General features: G+C 42.0%; 1 protein-coding gene across 6 annotated transcripts in view; it reads left to right on the plus strand.

The window, feature by feature from the left end:
* LOC137176873 (receptor tyrosine-protein kinase erbB-4-like) overlaps positions 1–25,516 on the plus strand; it is a 273,678-nt gene that overhangs the window by 209,885 nt on the left and 38,277 nt on the right. For 5 of the 6 annotated variants that reach the window (XR_010925878.1, XR_010925879.1, XM_067582874.1 and 2 more), the window contains 4 exons: positions 1,659–1,791; positions 8,031–8,153; positions 8,981–9,079; positions 13,350–13,535. Coding sequence is in view for 4 of the 6 variants with exons in the window: in XM_067582874.1 (XP_067438975.1) it covers positions 1,659–1,791; positions 8,031–8,153; positions 8,981–9,079; positions 13,350–13,535 (541 nt within the window). In the remaining 2 variants the exon portion in view is untranslated. The remainder of the gene's footprint in view (positions 1–1,658; positions 1,792–8,030; positions 8,154–8,980; positions 9,080–13,349; positions 13,536–25,516) is intronic. The other variant, XM_067582875.1, reaches the window with a different exon arrangement.

Consider the following 25,516-nt stretch of genomic DNA (forward strand, 5'->3'; position numbering starts at 1 on the left):
ATGACCCCGTGTTGCTTGTTCCGCTGTAAATCCTTTCCTCCTAATTAGAAAAGTCCTTTCCCTTGTCTCTCACCTAGTGCTGTCTCACTCACTGTTATTTGTCTCTTTTCTACATTTTGCCCTTCATTTTCTTTCTGCTCTCTCCCTCTTCCTTCTCTTCTTCTTTCTCGTCTCCTGAGCCTGCCTTCTCCTACATGGCTGTTTGTCTTTCTGCTTGTATGTAAATTCACTTCCTTTTCTGTCTTTTCTTTTTTCTCTCCTCTTTTTAACCCCTACAGTATATGTTTCTTTTCTTTGTTGTTGTCTCTCCTTGTCTCTCTTCCCCCCCTTCGACCTAATAATTCCAAACTGCTGCATTACTATTCACCACATGGCCGTATATCTCATTATGTCGAAACCCGCAGCCTCTTTGTAAATTTCAAGCTCCCCCTTCTTTAGGTCCGCCACAATCGATATGGCAAACGCTGCAGCACCTTGCTCTAGCATAGCTCCATGGTACATGAGTCTTCCATTAGCTGCTAATGGCCTCTACAACTAATAGAGTTTTGAACTTCAAGTATCAGGTGGAAGCGTGTGTTATTTTATGCAATCTGGTTGTGTTTTCCAAAGTAAAAAAAAAAAAAAAAAGCAGGACATAGAGGATTCTGGCGTTGATGAGAGGGTGAAAATGGAATACAGATGGGAAGGAAAGAGAGGAAGGATAACGAAAAAAGACAGTAATAGAAGGACAGAATTGAGTGGTAGCATAACGGTAGACACAAGTGAAAGAGGTATGTAAATGGCAAATGCATTAGTGCCATCATTAGTGAAGAGAAAGAGCTTTTAACTTTCAACCTTTAGGCTTGCCTTAAGCAGAATTTCATCAGAAAATTCAGAAGCAATTTGTTAAAGATACACTTTTAATTTCTCATTTATTTGAGGTTTTAAAGCTAGGTCACGTGACTTGTTACATCTATGTTAGAGATGACTGGACAGGGCTACAATATGAAGAAAATCTAGTTTATCCACCAACCCAAGTAAAAGGAGCACATACCCTTAAAGGCTTCTTCTTCTGACCTGAGAAAATGAAAGCATCTCTCATTTGGAAATAGCTGTGTGCTCTGTAGGGCTGGCCTATTTGGAAACATGGTAGTGGAAATGGAAGCTTTTCCCACACCTCCTAAAACCACCTGAACTTGAGAAAATGAGAGGGAAAATGATATATGGAGGGATTACAAAATGAAGAGAGCAGATAGTCAGAAGCTGGGAGAAGTTGTATCAAACCTCCCAACTGACATGTTAAAGCTTTTACGTTGGTTGTCGGAGAATGAGTTTGTTTGATTAGAAAGAATCAAGCATCAGTTAAGGAGCAGCAGAAAGGAAATTACTTATTTATAAAGCTACACAGTCATTTTGTTATTGGCAGTTTCAAGAACCAACTGTTCAGGTGCTCAACATATACAGTGCACTAAAGTGAAAACAAGCTTTTTTTTGTCTTCCTTTCTCATTGCTACTTGCAAATGCTGAACATGCCTTTTGTTCAAATCCTGAGTTAAATCTAAATTAATAAGAATGATGTTTTGAAGAATTGTTCAGCAGTGGCTGAGGTTTGCACTTTCTTTCAAAGTGCCTTTTAGTTTTTTAATGCATCTGCTTTGTTAATGCTTCTGTCTCTACAGGACACCCCTAATAGCAGCTGGCATTATCGGTGGGCTATTTATCATCGTCATCCTGGCGCTCAGCGTTGCCGTTTATGTTCGACGCAAAAGCATCAAGAAGAAGAGGGCCTTGCGGCGCTTCTTAGAGACAGAGGTGAGAGGGCGAAGATCATAACTTGAAAGATTTTGTGTGTGTGTGTGAATCAGTTTCTACAGGAAATGTGTGTTAAAGTAGCTGAAAACATTTTCTTTCACTCAGTTTCTTTCACTCAAAACGATAAAACATTCATTCTTTCTAGTTGATTTGTTGTAAAAAAGAAAGAAAAATTAAAATAAAAATAAAGAGGTAATTTTTGTCTACAGTAGGGATGCAGAATTATAAATCAAACAATTAATTATTGCATCTGCAACTACAGAATAAATTATTAATAGCTTTGTGCAGTATTTTCATCAACAAATTACGGCGGTATAATGAATTTTATGGATCCCAGAGGGGAAATTGGAAAAAGCTTCCTCTAAGGTATCTACCTTGCTATTAATCTGGCAAAAAATGAAATGGAAAAATTTTAACAATATTCTTAATTACACTCAATTAGACCCTTTTTGATGTTTGATTTTCCCCTATTTTCTTAGATTTTGATGCTGTGCTTCCCGAATTTCTTTGAGTTTCTTGTAGATCTTTTACCTCAAAGTTGCACTGTACTTGTCTAGATGGATGCCAACCCAACTCTACTTAAAAAGCAAACCTTGAAACATTAAACCTTGGCTGTGGTACTTAGCCAAACCACACAGTGCACAGAAGGTTTTAAAATTATGCATGGCGGCCATCGCCCATCGGTCTGGCCTTGAAGAGGGTTCATTTCTGGGAAGCATTAGAGAGCAGAGCAGATTTCATATTCAACAGAGAGAGTCAAACACTGAGGTGTAGGTGAGAGCAGGGTTTATTTTGCACATATGTACGTTCATGCTCTGGCTGATCACCTTTGTGTCGCTACATGCACTCACACGTTCTCCCGCTATGTTTCCTGTGTGTGGCACAGGAGTTATGTCATCACTGCAGGTCCGCTGAATGGCCTTGCCTATAGGAGTGGGGCAGGCTGCCTGTCAGTCTGCATTAGGATAATTTACAGGTAGAGGCAGCAGTGTTATAGACAGCTGTCAGGCCAGAGACGGGAGCTGGAGGAGGGCAGCCATGGGCAGTTTCTGCCTCATCCTGACCACACACATCCATCTTAATCAACCGGGCCCTGTTCCGACAGCCTCTTGACCGGGAGGGAAGTCTTCGGTCCAAGCAGTTTCGCTAATGTACTGTCACAGAGAAGGAGGGGCTGGGGGAGGATACTCTTGACCCCTTTTGCATCTGCTTGTATAAAGTTATCTGAGACTTTTCCTTCTGCAAAGCTTGACTCAGTACCAGGACGATGTGAAATATACCCATCCGAGTCAATTTCCCCATCCTCAACGGAGACCTAATTGGGTGTAGAAGTAATTAGACATAACAAAATCTTTAACGCCTCTGGCAGGTAGACCTACAGGTTAGACAGACCACTCATTACGAGGTCATGGGTTCAATCCCCAAAACGGCTGTTATAGTGTCATGGCCACAACACTGAACCTGCTCAGTCTATTTAGGTCATTCTGTGTAAGATCCAAAGCAGCAGATCAACAGTTGAAGATATCATTACTTGACAGTTGTGATTTGTGCCTGCAGAGAAATGAATATGCGATTTGTACTTGTCATCGGAGCTGATAAAATGAAGGGCTTCAATCCAGAAGTGTCCATGTTGTGCAAGTCCAGCTACATGAAAGTCAAACTATTTTGTAAGCGATGGTCATATGCCTCAAGTAAACATAACGTGCTTGAGAACTCATTTCATAAGGCATCGGTTTCTTTGCTTCACTCTGAAATTCAAAATCCTTCCTCGAATATATGAATACTTTTCGCATACACACAGATACTCCTCTTCCTCCAGTTCACCTTCCCTCTGAATGCTGTTCCTCACACTCACCTTCCCAGCATACTAAAAACCTGCACTCCTTACAGTCTGTATCACACTTTCCAGAGGGCTCCTTTTGGCTGATGAAACCGCACGATAGGCTTTGGACGGCTGGCGAATGCGGAATCTCTATTCAAACGAATAATAGAGCTGAGTCTGTGTCTGTGAATGGAGATCAAGCTTGTCTGGATGAGGGATTTGGGGACAGCGAAGGCTCAGGGACTCCCCCTCTCTCTGCCTATCCGCCATAGCTTCTTTTTTTTTTTCAAACAGAGAGCTCACCTCTTGTGTCAGACAGGAAAAAGATGCCTCCAGTACGCTGCTGTCAAAACGGAATCCGAGCGCTCAGCCGGCATTTCCATATCAAGCACACGTGTGAAGGCTGTGTTGACTTGCAAAACACACTGCTATTTCATTTCTTTATTGTTGTCTTTGTTTTACTATTCTCTGTCTCTGTCTTTTCTTGCATCATCACTTTCTCCTTTTCTTTTTTTTTCTCCATTTTGATCTCTGTATCTCTATTTATCTGTCTGTCTCCCTTGTGAACAGACACTTTCTTCTTCTATCTTTTTAACTGTCTGTTTTTCCTCCTCTCCCTCTCTCTCACCTTGAAAGAAACATAGAGACCAATGTATAAAAAAAATAACAGGCTCTCACTGTGGTGCTTTTTGAAGAATCCCCTAAAAACAAATAGCTTTGCACAGGGGAGAGACAACACAAACAGCAGAGTCCCCTCACTGCTGCAGCGCCACCCCCAGGCCTTGAACTTTGACCCCGGACCAATGACGCAGTAGTAATGCTCTTGGAATCGGCCCTCTCATCCTTCCCTCAAGGTCCTCTTCCAACTGCTTTGTACAGACATGGCTCATGTGAGTGTTTCAGCACCACAGGGTGTGGACAGCGCTCATGCTGCTTACATGCTCTCCTCTGCTCTCACACTAGAAGGATTTCAGCATTCAGGAAAGCTGGACAGCTCCCGTCGTTCACCCCTGGCCAGACTGATACAGGGCGTCATTACACATGCACGTGGCCGAGCATTGTTCAAACACGCTGAACCTCATGTTAAATTTAAGTCGAGATCCCAGTGATTCAAAAGACACCAAATATGTCATGTTGAACATCATGGAAGTGTCTATAAAATACTATTTGATGCACGCCATCAGCTATAAAAATCACCTCTGGGATTTAAATTTGCTGAACATCATATCAATGTAGCTTCATTATTGCGACAACTTTTTTGTTTGTTTTAACAGATATATTGAGGAAATTGTAGTTAAATTGTTATCGTTGTTTTTGCACCACGCAAGGCAATTTATGTGATTGAAATGTTTCTTTATACGTCAGGATATCTAATCATCTCACAGAATTATTTTTGTTTACTGAAACTATTTTAGTAAGTTCAGACATCATTTCTGTCTCCTAGAAATTATGTTTATATACCACTAATTTGCAAAAGGAAATACATTTTAGAGGAAATGTAATGCAAGCCAGATTGTTTTTTTTTTTTTATCAAGTATCTGCAGTTAACTTTTTAGAATAAAAACGCTGCGGACCATTTATCTTAATTGCCAGTTATGTTTCATATTGTATTTCAGTGGACTAAGTACACCAGTGATTGGTGTGGCACATTATACTGGAGAAAATAGTTCCCCCTTTTCTATTCATCCAATCGAGAATTGGTTTTGAATTGTGAGATTCCCAAAGACTCATAGCTCTAAATGGCACAGTGCAATGTTAGCTGGTAAATAAAGTGGTGTGGTGACTGTGTGTGAGTGAGGGAACGAGAGCTCAAGAGAGTTTTGGGGGCCACAGGTCTGTATCTTATTTAATAGCCCCTCATTTCCTCTCCTCTACTCGTTAGTCCAGTCCAGTCCTAATGAAACAATAACAGCTCCAGCCTGTCACCATCTGTTCTTATTACTGCTCCGTCACCACCTTCCTGTGTCTCATCTCTGCTCTCTCTTTCTGAATCGCCCCATTTCTCACTCACCACAGCGTCACCTGTTTTTTGGTTATTCATGCACAAAGACACTCTTTGCCCAAATACCAGGCTGATACTGTATGATGGATGTGACCAAAACTTGTCCTTCTTGTTGTGGTTAATAAAGTCAGCAGCCGGTGAGTCGGTGTAATTTAACAGTTTATTTACAGGCCTGACACAGTATGCCTACCACTTGATAGGTCACCCTGGGTCATCATGTCTTTTTAAGGACCAGTGTGTATGATTTAGTGGCATCTAGTGGTGAGGTTGCAGATTGCAACCAACTGAATACCCCTCCCCTTCCCCTCCCCTTCCAAGCATGTAGGGGAACCTATGGTGGCCACGAAACTCGCGAAAAACCTGAAAGGTCCTCCCTAGAGCCAGTGTTAGGTTTGTCCATTCTGGGCTACTGTAGAAACATGGTGGTGCAACATGGCAGCCTCAGTGGAAGAGGACCCACTCTCTATGAAGATATAAAGGGCTCATTCTAGGGTAACAAAAATACAACAATTATTATTTTCATGGGATTATACACTAAAACATACTTATGAATCTTATATTCCATTTCTGTCAAGTCTAGATGCTACTAAATTCTATACACTGCACCTTTAAGAGCCATACGTCTTAAAACATGACTGAAGGGGATTTTGAACATCAGTATTTTAAAGCAGCACAACCTAAGTCAGATTTCTGTATCATGTGTCAACAAGGCAACAACTGATGCTAGACATTTCTTGAAGTTTATTGACTGAGATGATGGTCGTTCTTGACATTGAAAATAGCAGTTGACAGAGCAAATTTCCCTCAGAGTCTAAGTAGTAGCTGCTCTCAGCTTTCTATCATATCACATGTTCTTCGTCATCAGAATCTGCCCAGTTGTCATGGGAGCGTAGGTGTTCAAATTTCCATTTCTGTTTAAAAACCTTGATTTTTTTACATGTCATTTTGTGTTTTTTCAAGAAAATAAGACTTTAGGACTAGTAGCATCACCATTTCACAATTGCTCAGTCTCCCTATCACTGCTACTCCCTCCCTTCTTTCATCCTCCTCACTTTCCCCTCTGTCTTTCTCTAGTATTTATCCTTCATGCTCCTTCCCCAGTTCAGTCTGCTAACCCACTTCCTGCAGTGACATCTCAGCAGGCTTACACTCAGCCTTCAGGCCCCGCCGTAACAATAGCCATTAAACGACATGTCATTGCCAGACTGCAGGCAATGTCATCCATTCTGCGGACTGGCCTGGCGGTGCCAATTGCCGGTTCTATTGTGCTGATGGTTTTATATCACATTGAGTAAGTGCTTGTATGGCTGACCGACTGATATATGGTCTCATTATATTGTTTGATGGCCGTGGTTGAGCTGGGTGATTATGCCGCTGATAAACCGCAGCGAATGAGGGACCCGATAGGCTGATAGGCTCATTAAGACATGTATCGATCAGCATTGACTTCTTGTGTGTGTGGAGATGTGGTCTGACATGTGCTTTGTGTTTGTGTGTGTGTGTGTGTGTGTGCTTCCATCTCTATGAATTTGTGCGCATTTGTTGTTGATATGAGACTGAATTTGCATATGTTGTCAATATTTGTGAATCTGTGTACCCTACATGCATGTGTTCTGTGATGTGTGCTGCAGTATATGCTCTCTGGTTCAATATGTGTACGTGTGTGGCTCCTTCTTCCCTCTGGCTCAGATCTTTTCACAGCTTGGTTACAGGTGCCAGCTCCTGCTCTTTATATTTAGTAGCCGGGGCTTTGTTGAGTGGCTAGTAGTGAGGCGGGTGGCCAGCCAGCTGCTGGGATGCTGTTCAGTGTCAGCTGTTACTGGCAGCCAGGCAGCATGGAGGAGGCTTGTCATAACCTTGAATTGGAATGGTTTTATATGTGCACAGCTGGTGAGCTGCTACTCTTTGTCTGCTCTGATAGCAGCTGACACCCGACTGTGATTTGTTTAGGGTGGCCCACATCGGTATCTGCCAGTTCTCACAGAACTTCATGTTCACACCCCTGAATTATTTGTATTTCATAAACGTGTGTGTGTGCACTGCAAAATCAGGACAGGACAGTCTTTTTCTTTGGCTGCTTATTTATTTGCGCCAAATAAACCTTTCACGTCCGCCTCGCACTTCTCTCTCCAAGACTTGCTTTTTATTTATTATTTTAAATAGAGCGCTGTCACACTGCTGCACACTTCCAACAGCTCTTAAGATGTGTTTTTTTGCATTCAGAGTGCCAACAGCAATAGGTTGAAAATATTTTGACTTGAAGCAAAAGAAAGGCATGCTTCGAGTTGTCAGTAGTGACAGTAGCCAAGAGGAATGCTTCTTGTGTTTTTGGCACTAGTTGCTATAAAAAGAGGTAGCAAGTGAGATAAATACTCTAAATATGTGTGTGTTGTGTTGTTTTGTTTTTTTTGTCAGCTGGTGGAGCCCCTGACCCCCAGTGGAACAGCCCCTAACCAGGCTCAGCTGCGGATCCTTAAAGAGACGGAGCTGAAGAGGGTCAAGATTCTGGGTTCAGGAGCTTTTGGAACAGTCTACAAGGTCAGTATGTGTGTCTGCATTTACAAGCGCCGAGCTGGTGTGTGTATGTGTTTGTGCGTGTGTGTATGTACACACACAACGTGGGGCCACAGGATTATAAATCAAACATCAGTGAGTCAGCTAAATGGTGGAGAAGCACAAAGTTTCTCTCAACAATCACTGCCCTCTCACTAGTAGAACAACCCTGCTTGACAACCTAAACAATAAGCATAAACATTTCCCTTTGTAACAATGTTTCCTGACAGACATGAGACTAGGGCGGCTCAAGGACCTGGAACGGAAACTGCTGTTCGCTTGCCAATTTCACTGCCCTTGGCAAAATTATGCTTACCACCCCAAAACTCAGCAAGCTCACTGAATAAATACCGCACTCTCCACAACTACAGTAGCTGCAAATTCCTCTCAATTGCAGAATTGATGGGGCCTGATTAAATTTATATCCATATTTTACTACAATTCATCTGCATATACATTCCTCCATCATCAATTCATAGCATTTTGCTCCACAGCTTCTTATATGAAGCAGGTGGTTGAATTAAGGCAGAACAGAGTGAGTAGAGACTTAAAAGACTTCTTAATTTTAATTTCCCCACATGACAGTTTCTCATGACTTTACATTTTTTTTCTGCAGGTGTGCAGCGCGATTTGAATCAATGGGTTTGTTTATTTGCAAGCACTTCAATTAGATTTGCACAGAAAAGACAGCAGGGTACCCTTAAACAAAGGTAGTCCTCATCAACATCATCAGGGCTCTAGCTGTGTGTGATTGGCCATGTTTATTGAGACTTAGAGCAGCACATTTATGGTGATTGCTTGTGTTTTTTCAGGGCATCTGGGTCCCAGAAGGTGAGACCGTGAAGATCCCTGTAGCTATTAAAATCTTAAACGAGACCACCGGTCCTAAAGCAAACGTGGAATTCATGGACGTGAGTATTTATATCGCAACAATTTGTGTCTATCTTCGTCTGTGTGTGTGTGCATGTTTGTGTGTGTGTGTGTGAGCTGTAAAGTCCTAGCCTTGTCAAAGAGATGCCCGAGCCTGTCACTTTGTGGGATTGTGCATTTGGTGGTAAATTCTTATGAGGCTACCATCTCAGTCAGAGCTAGTGATAAAATAAATAGTGAACACTGTACAGCCTGGCATGTATTGAACGAGACTATTAAAATAGTACTTGTTTATGAGATATGGCTTTATTGGAATCCAAGAGTGATAGAGGAGAGAAGAAAAAGAGGAAGGTCTTCCAACTCTACCCAACTTGTCTTTGTCACCTTTCTTTCTCTCTTCCTCTCTGTTTTCACACGCTCAGGGTTTCACAAGTACTATTTTTTACTTATCACCAGGTTTTGGAGAAGGATATAAGCTCATCTTCATGTCATGTTAGATATTGGATGTTAAGATTCTCCTGTCAGTAAAGCTGTAAAGTGTTGTTGATCAGTTGGTTACAACTGAACATGAAGTTGTAACAATCTTGATAATAGATTAGTCATGTAGGTCGTTCTTCAAGCAAAAACGTCCAAAATTTCCAGCTTCTCAGGGGAAATGATTTACTGCTTTTCTTTGTCTTATGTGACACTTTACAGATCAAACAATTCTTTGGCCAAATGTCTAAATGGCCTATATGTCAGAGATGTAAGAAAAAAAAAGTCTTTGAAATATATCAAACCTCCAAAACAAATGCCAACAAATGTCTAAATCTATTTTTAGATTAACATTATGGCTGAAAAAGCACATCTGCTCAGTCAAAGTCAAACAATAATGAATTCTGACCTGCGAAACCAACACAGAAGTGAATGGTGACCAGAAATATCATGTGACGACACCTTAAACTTTATAGTTTACCATTTTCCCGGTGGCCAACCACAGTATTGCAAGCAAAAAATCCCTTCTGAATGGATTTACTACTACTACTGGATTTACTACAATTACTACTCTCAGTATTCTGAATTTGATGATTTATTATTTGTTATTAACTGTAAGTGGAGAAAAGCTCCTTTTTTTCTGTGTGGCATCATCCCAATGGAAGAGAGCCAAAGCAAACCAAAAAAGATCATGTTTTTATTTATTTTTTATTTTGTTGGCTTATATGTTGGATGAACAACTGTCATTGGAACGAATGGTGTCTTGAAGTCCAGTATCCACTTCTAACAGTACATCCATGATCTTTATGCATCAGCATTAGCTTACCACTGTGACAATGCTGTGCGAGTGACAGAATGACTAATGGCAATAGGGATCAAAAAAGCCATACAATGCACATGGGATTACCATGGTAACACTCGTGAATGTTAGGGAAAAATGTGGTGATCCCGGCTAAAATCATGTTATACATGACTGGTCGACTTCTAACCACGGTGCTGACTGGTGGAGTCAATACTTTTCATTTTTCCTCCATCTATATCCTTCTTTAGAGAGACCACCGATGCAACATGGCTGCCATTCCACCTTCTTTTTTCCTTTATGCCCATTTTTTTCCTCTCTTCTCCTGTCCCCTACATCTTTCCCTCCACCTCCCTCCTCTCCTTTATCCTCTCTTACTCCCTCCCTGTTTCTCCCAGCGGGGGTCCAGAGCCAATATGCTCTGTCTGCCGGCTTGTTAAACAGCAATCTAAAGGCAGGCTCACGCCTCACCACTGGGAAACTAGCCACTGGAGTGCCAGCTCCAAACACACTCCGAAAATCCTCATATACACACACACACACACACACATATAACCTAACACCGCACACTTTACAGCAACAAAAGGCTCCCCAGGTGGCTGCGGACATGCATGTGAGAGATGCAGCGTGATTTGCTTGTGTTGGCAAATATGTGCATTTGAGTTGATTATTTGATATGTGAAATGCAAAGGCTTAATAATACACTAATTTAGTATGTTTTGATGCGTACACACACTTCCACTTTCACACACACATGCTGGAACATGCACCAGTAACGCAGGGCTCTGCCAGTCTATCACCCAATGTGTGTGAGCAAGTGTGTGTGTGTGTGTGTATGTGTGTGTGTGTGTGTGTGTGTGTGAGGGGAAGTGAGCAAGTGAGCTAGACGGGAAAGGAGGGTCAGCCGGCAGTAATGGAGGTCAGCGCTCAGGGAGATGAGAGAGAAACCAAAACACACCCCTATACGCACACACACACACACACACACACACACATACATACACAAACGTTTGCCCCGAGAGTGGAAAGCGAGAGCAAGAGTTTAGCCCGACATAGTTTACGACTCCCGGGTCTTTCGGGATCACAGAGTGAGTATAAAAGCGCTCTCTCCTTCTTTCTGTTACACACACACAGATGTCCTCCTTCACTCTTCCTCCCTCCCTTTTTCTTCCTCTCTTGATCCTGAGGTGTGAGATACGCCTGGTGTAGAGGTGGCTGGAGCTGTATAATGTCGAGCAGTTGGGGGAGCAGGGGGCCCGAGCAGGTGGTTTTATGAAGTAGAGATGTAGTGGCACTACTTTGGGCCGGGAGGCTGTGTTTAAATCAGGGCACTGATGGTGCCAAAAGCCTCTCTGTGGCCTATGGCCCCCCTCCTGTTTAGAATTAATCTACTCACACCCACACCACTGCCACTCTCCCTCTAAGCTCATTCTTTAGCATCTAAATTTAAAAAGGCACCTCATCTATCCATCAGCTGCCCCAGGGCCAAGCCTAGATATACACCTCTTCGACCATTTGCAGTATGCAGAGACAGAGAGTGCGTGTCCTTGAGTGTGTGAGTGTTTTAGAGAGCTGCCAAGAGAGTATGTCTACATGTGAGAGTGCGTGAATGAGAGAGAGAGAGAGAGCGAGAGAGCACAAGAGAGGCAACAGGAGATGAAGAGAGCAACTGAAGTGAGTGTTTTTAAGCAATGACACTGAGTGCAGCTTCTGCTCGGCCATAATGCATATACACGGCGGCCACAAGTATCAGCCCTTGCCATCATAGCACTCTATCACCACCACACATCCTTCTGCTTGCTCCGCAATAACAATTACACAGCGTTGAGTCCCAACTGTTCAAACCTCTACGTCCATCTGCTGTGGAAGGCGAAGAGAGAGATGAGAGCGAAGACAGAAAATGCATTTACATGCCAAATCAAACAGGAGAGAAAAATCTAAAGTAGCTTACGAAATCAAACACATAGTGGCTTTGTATCAGGGCACACCAGGAGTTATTGAATATGCATCACCAACATGTAGGTGTTTTAATTGTGTTGGTGCAACATTTAAGAAGCTCTGTGTTTGATGCATATTAAAATATACATTAAAAAGACTGCGTTTGTGCAACTTTGAAGAGGGTTTTCTGCAGGATTTTCTCGCTCAGCAAGAATACTCTGTGGACAGATGCTGCATGCAGATAAAGTCATCATCCCACGAGTCTTAATTTATGCATCTAACTCCACCTCCAGTTGGAAGTCTTTGGAACACAGTGCAGTATTATCAGTGGATAATAGATGCATGGACAGACACACTGAATTCTTCTTTTAAAAAAAAGAAGCTAATACTTGAATAGAATATCTACAGCAAGGATACTATCACCTCTTCAGGCCTTTAAAAACAAAAAGCAAACTTTCTGGATGAACTGCTCACAACTTGCATCCCAACAACAATCAACTAACCTGCTACATGCTACCATACTGTGACTTTTGGAAACCTTTAGTTTGGGTTTACCACCTCTTGCCAGCTTCTCAGTTCTTTGGAGGCTGGAGTTCTGCCTAGTGCCAAGTTGGAACGTGCAGTTGGCAACCAGCACAGACTATGATAGCATAAGAAACCTGTCGACCAAGTGAACACAACCCCAAACACATGCTCCTGCAAGTCCAATTTGCCATCAAAATACACATACAGCTACGGAGACTCAAAACTACTTTATTGATTCTGTATTTATGCAGCAATGTTGGAGGTTTCCTTACTTGATTAAATACCAAGGGGCCATTAGAGGAACTTCATATTCAGGCACATCAGCATTCAACCACAGTTGTCAAATCACTGATTTTCTGCTCTTAATAGAGTACCCAATGTGGTAGGTCTTCCAATGAAATAGCATGGAAATGGGTATTCCTGAGAACAGTGTGAAGAAAATAAAATATGTCATACAGCAGAACTGTTTAATTTAGAATAAACAAAAGAGGAACTTACCATAACTCCTCTATTTCCATCCATGAAGTGCAACAGTCCTCTTAGTCCCTCTTTGTCTTTTCCCCCCTCTCACCCAGGAGGCCCTGATCATGGCCAGCATGGAGCACCCCCACCTAGTACGTCTGCTGGGCGTTTGCCTGAGCCCCACCATCCAGCTGGTCACCCAGCTCATGCCCCATGGCTGCCTCCTGGACTATGTGCACGAGCACAAGGACAACATCGGGTCACAGCTGCTGCTCAACTGGTGTGTCCAAATCGCCAAGGTAAGTGACTGCGATCAGGTTCAAAGAAGACGACATCTGGGAGTACAGCGGTTTTTCCTCTTTTTTTTTCCCCCAAGCCTGCATTTGATGGATGGTGCCAGGTCCAGCATCAACACAAACAGGCTTTTTTTTTTTTTTTTTTTTGCAAAAACATGAGATTATGGCACATTCCAAATAATTATTTAAACAGCTTTCACTTCAGTTTTGAACTGCTGTCGCAAATGTCCCTGATCTGTATGACCTTTCAGTTTTTACTTACTCAGTTTTCCCGGTGTTGATTTTCAGGCTTAGTGGCATTGTATCAAGATCTATGCAAAATGTTTGGATGAGTCAGAGAACAGTGGTTGCATGTTTGAATGTGTGTCATTTTAAGAACGCATACAGAGCTTTTGGGTCTAGTGGTGTTGATTTTTTAGAATAAATCTCTTCAAGTTTGCCCCTAATTACCCTCACTGCTTGACATTACTTTCACAACCCTTCACAATGACACAATATACCAGCAAATAGGCTCAGTTTGCCTGTCTTAGAAGCACCTCAACACGTATCATTCTTTCAGGAAATGAGTGCAAGAAATGAACAAATTAAAGGCTCATTCTCTGCTACCCAAACAAAATATGCACTCAAAAGCATTGAAGCAGCAGTAAGGCTTGAAATACTGTGTGTACTTTTGCTTACCCAAAGAACATTTGTGTTTTGTTTGCAAATTAAGTCGATGCAGCCAGACTGCTTGATAGTGTAACTGCCGGATAAGATTGAAGTTCTCTGGGTTGTAGCTCCGCGACGGCAGTAGGGTGCTTGGCTGCCATACCATGCTGTGCAGGCAGACATCTGCTGTGACACAGAGGTATCCCCCATCAGCTCTCGAAGCAGTGGAAGCAAAAAAAATAATGATCTGACAAAAGGCTAATTTACTGCTGGCACTGATCAGCCGGATAGGATTTTAGATAAGACAACTGTTTGTATTTTTATACCAGAGCTGATTTTGTGCTATGCAAGTTTGCCAGTTTGCTAATGTGTATTCTTAAGATGTGTGCTTGTACCATGCCAAATATTCATGGAAAGTGCATGGACGGAGCATCTGTTCTGCTTTCCTGCGGGCCAAAATTCAAAACAAACAGAAAAATAGCAACATTAATAAAAATGGCCACATATCTTAATTAAAGATTAATAATTAGAATTTCACATATTTTTATGAACTAGTTCTGGCCTCTGCTACTGCAAAGATAGTCTTTTCAAATGCAGGGCCAATATTCATCCATAAGGAGTCAACAGCTGCTCATAAGGCCTCAAATGAATCTTTTTCCTCTCTAATTCGACAGTTGCGTGATATAAGGTGTAGGGCTGCAACTAACAGTTATTTTCAGTATTGATTAATCTGTCGATTATTTTCTTGATTAATCTTTTAGTTGTTTGGTCATAAAATTGTGAAAAATGCCTATCACTCTTTCTCAAAGCCCTGGTGACATCATCAAATGTCTTCTTTTGTCACAACCAGCTGTCTTACACCCAAAGATTTTCAGTTTACTGTCATTGAAGATTAAAGAAACTAGAAAATATTCACATTTCAATTCACAATTCATTTAATAGTTGGCAACTAATCGATCAATCAACTAATCATTGCAGCTCTGGTGCTACATTTAGCTGTCTTTGATACTGATTGTCATTTAAATGTGTTGTCACGCTGATGTTGCTGTTAGCTTGCTTGCAGACTAGCGCGCTACCACAAAAAAATACTGTCAACCTCTAAATTACATGTTCACAAATGAGTCACCGTGCATGAAATCCCCCTCACAGACCATTCTGCAGATCATTTCCTCTTTCTAAAGAAATCCTTTATGGTGGTTTATCAGTCAGGCTATTGGAATTGATTTGTATTGGCCATCGTTAAGGGCGATATATCCTCTTGTTCCATTCATCTGAGTCTGTGATGAGAGCTTTGGTTTCATAGGCTGAAGGGGGGGGGTCAGTGAGTGTGGGAGGGCTTAACCCTTTATTCCCCCATGATGGATGATCCCCAAGAGCTTGAGGAACAGGTTACTTAAGCAGGTACTTATTGCTGTAATTGGGTTCGATTTCACCTGTGGTGGTTGAGCAGTAAGTGTCAGTTTCTTAGCAGTTCTGTAAGTGAAGAAGAGCGAGGTAGAGGAATATTCACAACTGTCTTCACGCACTATAAATAGTTCAGTTCAGTAAATAGCATGAGTGTGATTAATGGCGATAACTTCAATTTATTTTTGTGACTTCTCGGCGTAGGTTGTGGATGAAGCTACTTGATTGATTGATTGGAAATCATGGACTGATAATGAGTTTTTATTGAGCGAATTTGTGAATCAATCTAGTAGAATCAATATGGTTCCTCATGTTCCTATTAGCCTTGGAAAGACCTTTCCTTTTCATTATTGTTTTCATTTCTGTCAATAACACGTTAAGGCTATCTGAGTGCTAGTTAGACCCCCCGTCACCTGGGGCTTAATGACAGGTCATGGTTTATAAATTAAAAAGACACATGGCTAATGATAGCATGTGTGGTGTCAACATCATAGTAGTTGCTTCATTTGTTTCAGATTAGAGTGTCTATTTGAACCACATTACTCAATATGAAACCCAGATTTGGTGCAAATATTAATTTATTAAAGTCAAAAGTTATTAAATAACTCATAACGTTGCTTTTTCATCCTCGTTCTATAAAAGAAAATCTTATTTCTAAAAAGAACAAGTGATTCTTGGTTTGAACTCAAGAGCTCTCTCATGTTGACAGATAGCAATTCCAACAGCTCAGATGTTTGCCCTTGAAGGACACAATTGTACAACTATGACTCATTGTGGTACATAATATTTACAGCAGCTCTGCCATAAATTCTACATTTACGAAGCTTATACATTTTCAGTTTTTGTTGACATTGTCAGAAAAGTACTAATTCTACTTGCTTATTATTGAGGTTGTAGCGGGTGGTGATGGTGTACTGGAGTGCATTATATTGAAAAGAAAAATTACAGAAAATTCAAATGAATAAGCTTTGTAAATGTAGAATTTATGGCAGAGCTGCTGTATTGGATTGCATTAGATTGCACAGGTGTTCTTAGTGAAGCGATGGACAAAATCCACAAGCTTCCTTTTGTGCAAAGATGTATTTAAAAGTTTATCTGAAGCTAATCTGAAGATTCAGCTGTACAAATTAGTCAAATCAAGTAAATATCCTTCAGTTACAGTCCTTTTAGTGCCAAAGTCCCTCTTTGTTACTTTACTTCCACTGCAGCTCAACAGGGAAACAATGTCCAAAGAAACACAAAGAGCAAAATTTAGTGCGGAGAAGACTGTAAATTTAGCAGATATCCGCTTGATATGACTAACTCAGGCTGCTGAAGCCTTATTTAAGCTTCACATCAACTTTTAAATGCATTTTTGCACTGAATGACTGTGTGGACACACTGTGGATTTTGGCCTCCATCACTTACATTGAAAGTGCATTTGAAGGGGATCTTTTAATAGCCAGTATGAACAGGAGGAATGATTACAGCGAGGAAAACCTCTTTCACTGCTCATATGAACACCTGACTTGTTTTCTAGACCACACAATTTTAGCTCATGGAGTTAAAATACTCACAGCATTTAAGAAAAGTGGCTTGGTTATCTCAGTTGTATTAGACTCTCGGGTCTTCGTCGCAGGTCTTCCATCACATAGCCAGAAAAAGACAGACATTCCCCGTTGAGTGTGTCCATGAGCGTTAACGTGTCTTTGCATTTATGTGTGTGTTTTTTGTGTCTCTGTGTGTATCCGAGCACATGGCCGTGTGTGTTTGAGCACGTGAGCCGAATAAATAACTCTCTTCTCTGAGTGATCTTTGCGCTCTCAAGGTAATGATGGGGAACCTCTCCTCCAGGAGAAAGAGTATCCTTTGGAAGACACACAATTTTCTAGTGAAGGGGAGAATAATTTCCCTTCGGTCTTCAGTTAGCTTTGAAAAGAGTGTTGTTAAGGTAGAGGACAGGAGGGAGGAAGGTAGAGAAGGTATTAAACAACAGAGGGAGTGCAAAAAAAATCTTTATAGCGCAGTGAAGGACACAAGAGATATGGACTAGACCAAGGATTAACTGTTCACTGTGTGGGGAACATATACAAAGTGGCTACCTTTATCAACAGCACCTTACAGTATCACGAGTACCAGTGGTGGAGGAAGTATTCAGGTTCTGTACTTTGACATTTTGGGGGAATAAGATGAATAAATTATACCACTCTCATAGACTTCACCACTGTCCAATATGATGCTGGAGCTAGCAGCTGGAAACGGTTAGCCCAGCCCTGTCCGAAGGTAATAGAGTTCACCTGAGCACCTGTTGAGCTCAATAATTGACACGTTATATCTTGTTTATTTAATCTGTGCAATATGATTTATTCATCTTTGCCTGCTTGTGTTTTCTCCAGCATGTTTCCGACACCAGCGGAGGTAGCTGATAGCAAAGACAATATCAAGCGAGTTGGAAAATAAAAAAAAGGGGGGGGGGGCTCAGCAATTTTAGCATTTCATTAAGAGTAGACTGTGAACACAGATAAACCCTCTGCACGCCTTGATCATCACTCTCCATCACAACATGAATCAAAAAGTGTAAACACTATTACTTTGGTGCTAATAATTCCACTGCTTAGTCTCCAATTCAGCATTGAGATGAGGGAAACCTTCCCATCATATCTCTATGTCACAAAGTGAATGAAGGAATGTAAACACAGTTTGGGGTATATAATTGAAGCGCACCAGGGCCCGATAATGTTCAATACATCCATCTAGTGCGCTGAAGTAGAAGTATAATTCCACCTTAAAAAGTCAAATAAAGTACCCTAAAATTGTACTTGAATAAAATGTATAAATGTAATAATGTACTTACACAGAGAAATGATGCCTGAATCAGCTGCAGAGAAACTCTCTGTTTCCCTTCTTTGCCATGATGTCGTGGCAATTTAACAAACTCCTCCACCCACCCACCCACCACCGCCACAACAACAGCACAAACACCAGCCGTATGTGGGCTCTGACCCGGGCAGGTGACCGCTGCGCCGCAAATTGATTGGCCGAGGCCTGTCGCCAGGCAGTGACTCTTCATCACTGAGTGTTTTGGGCATTGAGATAATGGCCCCCATTAATCTACAGCCACACTCAGGGCTGCCCCACTCCCACCGCCACACATGCACAAACAATGACTGACGCTTACACGAGCGCACACACACATGCTTTTACACACTCAATGCAGGACACACACAGAGGTCTCTTAGGATCGCTGTGAATGGCCTCTAATTTATTGGTCTAGATCCTTCCCATACTTTTCTTCTTTTCATTCCCTCCTCTTTACTGTCTTTTCTTTTTTTTTTCCATTTCCTTTCCTCTCTTTCCTTTATTTCATTTGTTTCCTCTCCTTTCTTTTCCCTCTCTTGCCTCGCTTTTCCTATTCTTCCCTGTCGTTCATTCCCTACCTCATCCTTCCCTTTTCCAAATCTGCCCGTTTCTTATTCCATGGTGGTGCACGGGGTTAAAGGAGGTAAAGGTCTGCCCTACATCACCTTATTCGTCACCCAGGCCAGGCCAGGTCACATATCCTCAAGTGATCCCGTGTGTGTTTGAATGTGTGTTTACTTGTAGAACACAAGAATTTTCGCGATGCATAAAAATGACCTGTCTGTCTCTCTCTGCATCTCCCTCTTGTCTCCGTCGTCTCTTTATCACAAATTAACTGATTTTCTCTCACTCTCTCACCCTCTCACGCCATATGCAGCATATTTTTTCATTAGGTTTTGGATTATTAATGGAATAATTAGGTTTGGGATGTATTTTAATGAAGAAATCAATCACTGAATTAAATATGGGATCAGAAGTGAGTGTATGTGGGGCTATGGGAGTCTTTTAATTTGGCTCCCCTCTCCTCTCTCCTTCTCTCTCCGTCTTCCTTTCACAGCCTCTCTCCTCAGGCTCAGTATAATGAAAGTAGAATAGATTCAGCAAGTCGCTGTCCTGCTGTTGAAATGATTGGCTTTGGCACTGGAGCCCGGGCTGGACGAGGGTCTTGATTGGTTTTTGGAGGGATAGAGATGGGATGACTGTTGGACAGGGGGGGTTGGAGCTTGTATCTAGGCCAGTTTCATGCCTTCGGTCGGTGAGCGGTGAGGGAGTAGAGAGATTCGATTAACATACCCACCGGCGAACTGGACGTGGTGGACTGACATCAGCAAAACATGCCCTGCAGGAAAACCCTCCAGTTAGAGTAGCACACTGCTGTCATGGGGGCTCTGGACAGTGTTTTACAGATTGACAGTGTTAATGATGGCACCGCACCTTAAATCATTTCTCAAAGGAAAGCTTGATGTTGTACTACACTGCTGTAAAATATGCATCAAAGCATGTGTGCACAAGCAATGGCATGATTGTTTAAATTTACAGTACATGCTTTCAGCTACTGTATGTGGATGGAAAACTAATCACATGCAGAGTCGAGTAAAACATCCCAATGCCATTATACACTCACTGGTCTTCTTTTTCTGGTCAAATCAGCAGTCATCTCTCCTCCACTGCTTAGTCAGGGGAAAGGAAAAGTAAAATCTCTGGACTTTTAAATTTGGCTCCTGATCTTTGGCTATCACTCCCCCCTATATGTGTGTATTCATGTGCGGTTGTGTACGGTCAAAGTGTGTGTGTTAGATTTGCATCCTGCAGTGGCTCCCTGGGGATCCCCCCCCCCCACACACGGCAGGAGATGTAATCTGGTCAAGCTTAGTGTGGAGCCCTGTGTGTCATTCACTTCCTGGCAAACACTGCTCTGTGCTGAGCAAACACATCACACCTGTGTTACATAGGGCGGAGCAGGTGAACCCAAGTGCAGATATACAGAGGCAAGGAAGACAGGGATACGGTAGGATGAATGTATGTAGGCTGGGGCAAGGGGAGCAGGTCTGGAGCGGAATCCGTGGAAGCTGGGTATAGCGGGGGTCAAGGGCAGGGTAGCCGGGCTGACGAGACAAGGGACAGGAATCGGAGCAGGCAGGACTGCAGGCAACTGAAGACAGGGACGGGAGCCAGAGCAGGATGGGACTGCAGGGAACTAGGAGACAGGGACTGGACACAGAGCAGACAGGACTGCAGGGAACTAGGAGACAGCGTCAAGCTAGGGAAGACGGGCAACAACAAGATAGCTGATAGACGCAGGCAAAAAAAACGTCTTGGAGCGTAGACTGACTGATGCAGAGGCTATGATCTGGCAGGGCTGAGTATAAGTAGAGGTCTTGATTATAGAGCAGGCTGCAGCTGGTGGGGCTTTGCTCTGACTCCAGCACACCTGTCTCCACTCACACACACACACACACACACACAGGGAGAGAGAGAGGGGGGAGAGAGAGCCACTGGGGAAGTGGCAACAGGTAGGGAGACACAGGGCCGAGGCAGGAATCGTGACAGCCTGTATTCATTAGCCACGCCTCAACACTTCTTCCTCCTCCTGCTCTATCTCTTTCCTTCCCTCCCTCCCCCATTACATATCCTTCATCTTTCCCTCCCTCCCTCCCCCAGCTCACTGGCAGATAGATTCCAGTCTTTGCTTGCACTTTTGTGTCTATCATGTCATCGCATCTCATTTAGAGGAGCGTCTCAATGGACTCTAGCAATGTAGGCACAGATGTGTTATTTAGACATTTACAATTCTGCTGAAATTGCCCTAATTTTATTTTCTTTTTCCTCCTGTGACACCAGATCTGCTTATAAAAAGGCAAAAACCTTGATAGAGTTTCATTTTTTTTCAATTGGGATGTTGAACACAAGGACATGTACTCCTGAGATTATTGATCAAAACCTTAAAACAACTAATTTGTACATATTTCTGATTGAATTTTTTACTTTTAGCTGTACAAATAACAGACATTCTCACTGATACTAAGTGAACATTCAAATAGGATTTTGTCAGCTTATTTACAGTACATGACTCTATCAATAGTGGTCTTTCACTTATCATAATATTGGCATCCACTCAGTCAAAGCACGTGCTCACATATCTGCAGCCAAAATATGTTTTCACTGAGAAGAGGTGAGATTTTGATGATCATTGCCTGTTCTGCTATGATATGAGATCTTGGTTATATGCTTAAATATAAATCAGATGTCACTATAAATTCAGAATTGAGCAGTGGGCTTTTCTATGTGAGCATCACTTCGATTTCGCTCTTCATGCTACTTGTTGCACCCCAAGGACTTTTTCTTCATTCCCCTGACACATTATTCTTCGTTTTTGTTGCCTCATACATCTCAGCCGCCTCTCTCTTTATCCCTCACTGAAAACATAATAGCCAACTGCCTTGCAAGGCCTCCTACAGATGCACCTTGGGCATGCTCAGAAAAAAAGAAGATACTCATCAAGCATCCTAGAAGAGCCAGGCCTACATGCATTATGCTTGTAGTAATTATTGTGTATTTTTTTACATATGAAAGACCTCACTTAAAAATTCTGTAAATATCTTGCATTAATTTTCCCTCTAAATATTTAAAAAGAGACATACATATTTAAACATGTAGCCCCCATAAGAAATAACAGGTGTCATATAGTGCATATTATTTTAAAACAACATGCTGCAGTTCAGAGAGCAGATATCAGCCCTTGTTTCTGTCCTGCATGTATAAATAAAAGGTGCTATGGTGGGAGCAATTAACTATAGAGTGATGAAAACATTCTGCTATGTGCTGAAAGGCAATTATGGTTATGAACTGAAGAGTAACATGACTCCTGTCAGCAATGTCCATTTAAATTCCTGTTAACAGCTGATGAGCAAACAGGATGCAGCCCAGGGGGGGTGAAACGTGTTTTTCTATTTATTGTGGATATGTTGAACATATATAGAGAGATGGAAGTGACTCAGAGTAGATTTGTACCATACTGTAGTAGATGGATACGAATTTATGAGAGCGTTACACATTACACAGCAATTTAGTTCAAATTATAATCTTAAATAAGTAAAGTCATCTCAGATGTTTCTTGGGTTCAGTTTACAAGCTGACATCCATAAAGCTTTGAGTCTCATGGATCAAATTTTCATTTTAGTCGTAAAACTTATAGCAATTTATAATTTTTATGACTTAAAATCAACAGAAGCTATTTTGTTGCTGCAATAAAAAGCAACACCATCACCAGCATCAAAGTTCATTCTTGACCTTGGAAGTAGTGGTATGAAAAAACAATCCGTACTGAAGGACGAGTTTGACATGAAAGCTTTTTTTGCCCATGTCTCTTTTAACAATTCGGCATTAAATTTCATTCTTGGCTGTGGAAATACTGTGGTAGTTTGACAAAACAATCTCAACTCAATGTCCACTCACTGGCTTTTTCTGAAGCTTTTTTTTATTGTTGTTTCTCCAGTTTTTTGTGCTTAAAAGATAAGTTAACATAGACAAGAAGTCGTAAAATTGCTGCTGTCTATATGGATGAAACCGGAACAGCTCCACTCCAAACTCCACTCACTGATGTAGACCATGGTTGAAATAGTTTAAAAGTTTTTTTTGTCACTTGCCTCCCCCAAAACATACCTAAACCCAAATCAAATTACCTAAGGGTTACAAAAGGATTTGATGATTATTCAGATATGATAAAATGCCATCAAACTCCAACTGTAGCTTCAGTGTGAAGGGCAATTTTTCTTTAAAATCCTTTCATTATCTACACAGAGGGAGTTGGATATTATACTTTTTGTGCACACAAACTGGCTGAAAAAGATGGTAATGGCAAGCAATAATGATATACAGTATGTGAATGATTTATATGTGTACAGCCCATATACATTCAATTTCTTTTATTCCAGTTTTTATTTTCTACTAAAACACATTATACTAAGTTATAGTGAATTTAATACTGTCAGCAGGCTATACGGTTGTGATCCATGTTCAGCACTTCATTTCCCTGGGGCTTCATTATAATGCAGTCCCACAATTCTTTGCATCTCAGAGCTTGTCGGGGAGCACATCACGCCGTGATTACCAAACAGTGCAACCCATAATGCTATCCTACATCATAAAAAAAACAAAAAAAAAACAACTAATGTGCACCTTGAGCAGTTTTCCCTTCCTCCAACGCAAACATATTCACAAATTCTTACACACACACGTGTGCAGACTGGTCCCCAGGAGTACGTAGGTGTCCCTGCTGATGCAACAAAATGAGGAAACGGGGCAGAGGGAGACCAAGGAGGAAGAGGTGATGAGGCGAGCGGGTGGTGGAGGGATAAGCCTCCCGGGTCTTTCTAATTATCGGTAAGGATCAGCAGTGCTCAAGGATGCATGAGGGGAGGGATTTGACTGCCAGATCCACTGGGTAGGAAGGCCTGATTGGATCAGTCACCTCTCTCCACACACAACCATTACTCATGACGCCTGAAGCCGAGGCTCATTAGACAAAGGCATATGCACGCATGCAGATGAACGGCGGTGGTGGCAGAAATTCACCGGGATTCTCCTGCAACTCCAGAGACCTCGTGACCGTGCGTTTCTGAAATCCGCTCGCTGTATAAAACTTTCTTACGTCAATTATCAAGTCCCACCAATGTCATTTTAATAAAACAAGCAAAATAATCATCCTGCCATGTTCCGATACGAATCAATTTTGTGCAATCAAGTTTCCATTTTCTCGATACTCGAGAGCAGCCTTATTATAATCAAGTAGGATGCAGCAAGGGAGGGAAATAATAGCATTTCGCAGCATTTTGTATGTGCCCACGCATATGCAATCATGCGTTTGAGCATATATGATCGCTCATGTGCATGTACATACCTGTGTTTACACACGCGTGTACAATATGTCCCTTTCGATATGAGAAGTGACCAGCGGGTAGGTTGGATCAAGAGAAGTCCGACAGCTTCTCACGGCGATAATTATCTGCTGTGATTAAGAATTATAACTTCTCAGTGTCACAGCAAGTAGCAGACAAATTATAGGTATTACTGTGAAGGGTGAATTATGCATTGAGTGTATAGCTTGGTGGTGGCAAGCTGATTCAAATAAAGATCAGATGTCATCATGCTGCTTCTTTTCTCTCCCCCTTCCGTCTTTCTTGCTCTCCATTTGGTTCACCTGTCAAGCTCTGGGGCTGCTGAGCTGTCAGTGAAACCCATCATTACTGTCCCTACGGCTGCCCATAGGCTATCTCAAACTTCACAGAATCTCACTTGGACCCTGTTAATTGATGATTGGCTAGTATGATTACCCAGCAAGGATATCTAGCTGCATTGCTGCAAATGTCATCTTTTGTTGCAGCTTTATTGATTTCATAGCCAGAGTGTTGGGGTTTTTTTGGGGGGGGGGGGTTTTGAGTAAATAACTTTTAGGAACGTTATAACCGTCTTTTCACATATGAGCAGAAATCTCGCTGATCCAAAAGTAGCGTTTTCCTCCTTCTGTTTTCACCGCAGCAGCCAAAAAATTATTGACATTTGCTCATGTAAATTTGCCAGCAGTGGTCTTTTATTGCCTGCACAGTGACATTTTGGAAGGATCTTTCTGTCCCACGGGGGAATTGAGATCATGGTGACAGAGCTTAGATAATTTTACATCTGGTTTTCTCTCGAGGTGGGTATAATTAAGAATGGAAGCAGGAAGACATCAAGCGTCGATAAGCGTCCTGCATTGTTTTGAAAATCCCGCTGAGGGAATTTCAGCCGCTCTTTCGCATGCTTTATCTCACCCCTCAAACCCCAAGCTGAGGCTGCACACCTCACACACACACACACACACACTCATAAACACACCCAGCTCAGCTCAGCTTGATAGATAGGTGCATTTTTTTTCCTGCACCATGGATCCAGAACGGCTGAATGCGGAGTAAATGGGCCTACACCCCGACTGCTGCGCCACCACTGAGCTGTCGTTATATATGTCACATTATGTCACATTCACCTGGATCGTTCATTAACCATCCAAACCATCCGGCGATGCAGTTTGGAGCTTATTGGCTTCTGTGGAGATAATT

This window comes from Thunnus thynnus, chromosome 24 (assembly GCF_963924715.1).
Source record: "Thunnus thynnus chromosome 24, fThuThy2.1, whole genome shotgun sequence".
Lineage (NCBI taxonomy): Eukaryota > Metazoa > Chordata > Actinopteri > Scombriformes > Scombridae > Thunnus > Thunnus thynnus.